General features: G+C 41.2%; 1 protein-coding gene across 1 annotated transcript; it reads right to left on the bottom strand.

Annotated features, from left to right (window-relative positions):
• Positions 1-4,326: 4,326 nt before the first annotated feature.
• LOC121982868 lies at positions 4,327-5,385 on the bottom strand. Its single transcript, XM_042535896.1, has 2 exons — positions 4,735-5,385; positions 4,327-4,659 (listed from the first exon to the last, which is right to left on the bottom strand). Exons 1-2 carry the CDS (start codon positions 5,383-5,385, stop codon positions 4,327-4,329), a joined length of 984 nt encoding a protein of 327 aa, XP_042391830.1.
• Between the last annotated feature and the right edge of the window lie 953 nt (positions 5,386-6,338).

The following is a 6,338-nucleotide window of genomic DNA, read 5'->3' as shown; positions in this document are numbered from 1 at the left end:
TAATCATGTTCATGATTTAAAAGAGAGTTTAAAAATTAAATATTCTCTTTTATAAGTTTCTACAAAAGATTAAGAAAAGATTTGATATCTTTCCTTATTTGTAGATTGAAAGGAGATTTTAATTTTTAGAGATAACTTTCCTTTTTGGAAATCATCCACATGTTTAAAAGAAAGATTTTAATTTATAAAATTTCCTTTTTATAATCCACCATAAAGGGGAAAAATTATTGGAGAAATTTTTATAAATTTCCGGAGACAAATTAGAAAGTTTTAATTCTTGTGTTAATTAAAACTCTCCTTGTTTTGGAGATTAATGTGGTCGGCCATAATGTTTAATGAGAAGAAAATTATTTTTAATTAAATAAATTTTCCTTTTCATGGAAAAATAATTAAGGAAGTTTTTTATTTAAATTTCCTTATTTGCCAAGACCAAGGATTATAAAAGAGGGGGTAGAGGTGTCTTCATGGCGAACGACTCTATTATTTTTCTCCTTGGGTGTGCCCGGCCCCTCCTCTTTCTCTCTTCTCCATCTTGTGGCCGAACCTCATCTCATCCTTGGAGTCCTTGTGGTGGCCAGATCTTGCTTAGAGAAGAAGGAGAGAAAAGGAGGCGATATTTCTAGCATCCCTTGGAGCTTGGTGGTGGCCGAACCTCTTCATCTTTGGAGGAGCTCTTGGTGGCCGAAACTTAGAAGGAAGAAGAAGGTGCTTGGTGGTTCTCATCTCGGAAGATCGTTGCCCACACAACGTCCGAGGTTAGAAGAGGAATACGGTAGAAGATCAAGAGGTTATTTTTGCTTACAAAGAAAGGTATAACTAGTAATTGTTTTCCGCATCATACTAGTTTTCTTTGCATAGTTATTTTTGGAAATACCAAACACAAGAGACATATGATTATAGAGTTTTCGGATTTGTTTCGAGGTTGTTTTTCTTTTCTTTTATTTTTTGAATTTGTGATTTGATTGTTCTTTTTGGTTAGCCTAGAGTTATAAAAGGAAATTAAATATTATCTTTCCTTAAAAGGCTTTGTCTAGGCGGTGGTGGTTGCTCCCATATCCAAGAAAGCCATGTGCCTCGCCATGCAGTCCTGGAAGTCAATTTTGGAAATTAATATTTAATGGAATTAATAACATAGGTGGATTTGAATCAATAGTGTTAAGTTCCGCTTGTGATTCAAATCTAAACCATTAAGAACAAATAAGTTAAATTTGGAATCAATGATGTTAAGTTCCGTCTGTGATTCCTAATTTAACTTCTAAAGAACACAATAGGTTATTTAAGGAAAGGTTCGACACTTGTACAAAAAAAATTTTACAGTGGAACCGGTACGTTTTCCTAGAACTAACCAACAATTGGTATCAGAGCTAGGGTTTGTCTCTGTGTGTTTGGTTTTCAAATTAGGTTATGCACATGTCATACATAATTTAGGCAGAATAATAGTAGGATGTGCTAACTTTGTGGTTACAGGCTCCAACTATTATGACTTATAGATATTGTGTGTGATTGGACCCTTGGACATGTCAAGGGCATTATTTTGTGTGTGCATGATTGTATGTAACTAATACAGTAGGAGCTGTATTAGCCCTAGGATTTTAGAATTTTATTTTCAATCTAGATTATATGTACATTCCCTCGTGGAATATAGGATCGATATATGTAAAATTCTATCTTTGTCGCGGATCGGTTTCTTGCGAGGCGTGGTACTTTTGGAGCACCAGAGGCGCAGCGGAATAAGAAGCAAGATGGATGCGACGACTCGACCCGATGGCGGTGGCTAAAGATGGCAGCAGCTAGGGTTGGAGCACACGGAAGACAGTGATGGAAAAAGGCCATAATAGTTGAAAAATAAATTTCCATATTTATTGCTTTTATTTACTGTGATGTGTGTGCATGTGATGTATGCTAGGATAGTTTAAAATTCCTCACCTTAAATAACTAAGTGGGAGAGAGATTTATTTTAATAAATTCCACAGTCTCCCCTGGAAATACAGAATTCCATTTCCATCGCAAGAAAACCCTGTATGTTGTCCTGGAATAATTCTGCTACATAAAAACTGCAGATGCTGATCTGTAGCCTGAGCTTCTTTAATCCTCTCTACAATGGGTGACTGGGCAACCATAGATAACAGAATACCCCGCTCAGTCTGACCCTGCTCTACTAATCCCAACTCAGAAAATTTCTGTACCAATTCGGTAACCATCACACGGTGACATGCCAGAACTCCTCGGGATTTCCTACTCAACGCATCAGCTACCACGTTAGCTTTCCCTGGGTGGTAGTTGATCGTACAGTCATAGTCCTTCAAGAATTCCATCCATCTTCTCTGTCTTAAGTTCAATTCTTTCTGAGTAGATACATACTTAAGACTCTTATGATCCGTGAATATCTCAAAGGTAATCCTATATAGATGATGTCTCTAGATTTTCAGTGCATATATAATAGCTGCTAACTCCAGGTCATGCATTGGATAATTCTTCTCATGCTCTTTCAACTGACGTGAGACATAAGAAACTACCCGTCCATGCTGCATGAGTACTGTGCCTAACCCCTGTAATGATGCATCTGTATAAAGCACGAAGCCATCATCTCTAAAAGGAAGTACTAGTATAGGTGCAGAAATGAGTCTTCGCTTAAGTTCCTGAAAACTCATCTCGCAAGACTCTGTCCAGCAAAACTTCACCCCTTTCCTGGTCAACCGAGTCAAAGGCAAAGCTATGCTAGAGAAACCCTCTACAAATCTCCGGTAATACCCAGCTAAACCAAGAAAGCTACGAATTTCATGTACAGAGTTTGGCTGCTCCCAACTGTTAACAGCTTCTATCTTTTGTGGGTCTACTGATATACCACTGCTAGAAACAATATGTCCTAGAAAACCCACAGAAGATAACCAGAATGCACATTTGCTGAATTTTGCATAGAGACGTTCTCGCTAGAGCGTCTCCAATACTATACGAAGATGTCGCCCATGCTCTTCTTCAGATCGATAATATATCAAAATGTCATCGATGAACACAATCATGAACTGATCCAAGAACTCAAGAAATACCCTATTCATCATATCCATGAAAACTGCTGGAGCATTGGTAAGCCCAAATGGCATTACCAAGAACTCATAGTATCCATAACGAGTACGGAAGGTTGTCTTCTGTATATCTGAATCCCTCACACTGAGCTGATGATAGCCAGAGCGCAGATCAATCTTTGAATACACACAAGTATTCTTGAGCTGATCAAACAGATCCTCTATACGTGGCAGTGGATATTTGTTCTTAATAGTCACTGCATTCAGCTGTCGATAGTCGATGCATAATCTCATCGATCCATCCTTCTTTTTCACAAAGAGTACCGGAGCTCCCCATGGAGACACACAAGGACGGATAAACCCTCTATCCAGCAACTCCTGTAATTGTACTTTTAGCTCCTCCAATTCTTTAGGTGTCATGCGATACGGAGCCTTTGATACCGGTGCTGTCCCCGGAATTAACTCAATCGTGAACTCCACTTGCCTTTTTGGGGGCAAGTCGGGTAATTCTTCTGGAAACACGTCAGGATACTCCCGAACTATAGGAATGTCAGAAAGCTGTGTGGTATGATCCTGATCAATCTTAATCATAGATAACAAATACCCCTGACATCCTTGAGACAATAATCTCTGAGCTTGCATTGCTGAGATGACAGAAATCCCCTCATCCTTGGTACCTATGAATACCCAGGATGGTAGACCCGGAGGTCTAAATGTAACTACTCTCGCGCTGCAATCGACAGTAGCATAATATATGGCCAACCAGTCCATACCCAAAATGATATCAAATTCTAACATATCCAAAATCTGTAAGTCCACCATAAGGGTCTGACCCTCGAAATCCAATGGACAATCTCTAATCTCCTGACTGATATTTAGTATCTCTCCCGAGGGTAAAGATACCGCTAATGTATGAGTCCGACAAACCGGTAATCTACAAATCTTACTCAGAAATATCTGAGAAATGAAAGAATGAGAACTACCAATATCTATCAATAATTCAACAGGAAAAGAATAAACAGTAATCATACCCCGAAAGACTGATCCCTCGGCCCGTTGTGCCTCCTCTCGAGTAATAGCATAAACCCGTCCTGCCTCCGTGCATGCGGGCGACATCTCAGTGCCAGTCTGAAACTGTGCTGATGGAGTAGTAGCTAACTGCTGAGACTGGATCACCGGACAAGAGCTAGGTGGCGCGCGGAAAATACTGATGTGCCAGATGCATCTGATGTGACGGGACAGCCGAGGAATACTGCATAGCCACAGGTAATGCTGGGTACTGCTGACTCTGGATATGGTATACCTATGCCTGAGAAGGTGGTATACTCTGCTGATGTGGAGTGCTCTGCGTCTTCTGTGGTCCCTTCGGCCGTCGAGTCTGAGTAATATGACTTCCTTGAGCAGTAACCTTGGCAGCCTGCAGCTGAGCCTTCAGAGTACAATCGCGGCTCACATGCCCCGGAAGCTTACAGTAGTAACATATATCTTGGCTCAATGGCCAGTTAGGTTTAGCGTGGCCATCAACACCACATCTAAAACATCTAGGTTCACCAGAAGAATCCTTCTGAGGAGGTCTAGAAGAACCAGCAGATGATCGTCCCGTCTTCGATGATCGATAGGACTCCCCCGAAGTAGCCTAGGATCCATGCCATTTCTTCAGTTTCTTTTGACCTTGGTTCTGTTGTTTCTGATTTGGAGTCGTACCCTGAACCTTTTGCTTATCCTTTCCTTTTTCCAGGGAAACTTGTTGTTGTGTCATCTCAATCATCAAAGCTCTATCTAACGCCTCCCGGTACGTACTAGGAGTAAAGCCAGACATCCTGATACGGATATAAGCTGCAAGACCCTGAGTGAACTGATCTAACCGCTCGCTCTCCTGGGCAATTATATGAGGGCAATACTCAGCTAATCGGTTAAATTCCGCATCATACTCCATCACAGTCCGATCACCCTGCTTCAGATGTAAGAATTCCTGTCGACGGGCCATACAAAAAGGAGATGGGAAATATTGTCTCTCGAATGCATCTCGGAATAAAGTCCAGGTGATACTCTGGTCTCCAAAAAGTGTCTTCTGCATCTTCCACCAAGTATCAGCCTGATCTCGGAGGTGGTATGCAGCTAGTTCGGCTTTTTCTTCTTCGGTACACGACAAATACTCGAAAGTATCCTCCACATTTCCCAACCAAGAACGAGCAATACTAGGGTCGGGAACTCCATGGAATAAAGTAAATCGGTCCTTTACTGACCGAGCCAATAGTGGGATACGTGCTCTATCCCTTACCCAAGGAGTAGTGGCAGGAGCAGGGACTACTGATGGTAGTATAGGAGAAACTACTTGAGGCTGAAAACCCTGATCTCTCATGGGAACTTGGGGGGTCTGTCTACGACTATCAATCTTAACCTCTATAGGACCCCTGAAAGAATCTGCATCCTGCTCCACTGGCTCAGACTCTACTGACTCATTAGGTTGCTTTCGTGACCGCTCGGACCACGACGCCGACTAGGGGTTGTCTCTCCACGCTTCATCCCTGATACCAACGACAAGGTAAGGCTATAGAATTAAAATATAACAGTAAAGTAACTTATATCCTATTGCCTGGAGATATCTTGCTGCTGCCTGGTCCCAATATCCGAAAAGTCATATCGAGGAAAAATACAAATTCCAAGTATAAACCACGTAAGCCTCGTAGACCTCGAAAAAAAAAACTCGAAAAACCCCATAAATCCAACACACAAAAAGCAGGCATCGCAAACCTGCTCTGATACCAAAAATTGGTATCAGATAAATCTCGAAAATCCAAAACACATAGCAAGTATCGTGTACCTGCTCTGATACCAAAAATTGTCACGCCCCCTGGGGAGTCCCTACCGAAAAATTTCGACAGCATCTCCCCTGTATCGGTGACGATCTAAAGCATACATACAACAAATATACATCAGTCACATGCGGCTGGAACATATATACACAAAAGTAATCAACAACCACACAGTTAATATTCACAGCCTACCCGGCTAGATCAAAAACACAACGAAAAAAATGAAGAGGAAATCCGCAAATGTAAAGTCCACATAACACCACAGATATGAAGTCCGTAGTACAAGTATCAAAAAGATAATCAGTACTCAAAATACAACGAATACGAAATGTGGGTAAGGAGAAACAAAACCAAAACTCATCCCTCGGATATGACACGGGAAATGGGACCGGCTGACAATATACTCCAAGCATCTCCATATCATCTATCTACTACCTGAAAATCAAAATGGTATAGACGGGGTGATGAGTACAGGTAACTCAGCGGGTAATGAACAGAA

The sequence above is a fragment of the Zingiber officinale genome, chromosome 5A (genome assembly GCF_018446385.1).
Source record: "Zingiber officinale cultivar Zhangliang chromosome 5A, Zo_v1.1, whole genome shotgun sequence".
Lineage (NCBI taxonomy): Eukaryota > Viridiplantae > Streptophyta > Magnoliopsida > Zingiberales > Zingiberaceae > Zingiber > Zingiber officinale.
Note: the sequence above shows the minus strand (reverse complement) of the source record. Positions and strands in the feature narration are given on the sequence as shown.

What these genes read in the sequence shown, in the direction of transcription:
- LOC121982868 (XM_042535896.1), bottom strand. Translation starts at nt 5,385, where the DNA reads ATGAGAGATCAGGGTTTTCAGCCTCAAGTAGTTTCTCCTATACTACCA. An exon ending in AAGGAAAGGATAAGCAAAAG is followed by an intron (nt 4,660 to 4,734) that starts GTTCAGGGTACG and finishes CATGGATCCTAG; the next exon opens with GCTACTTCGGGGGAGTCCTA.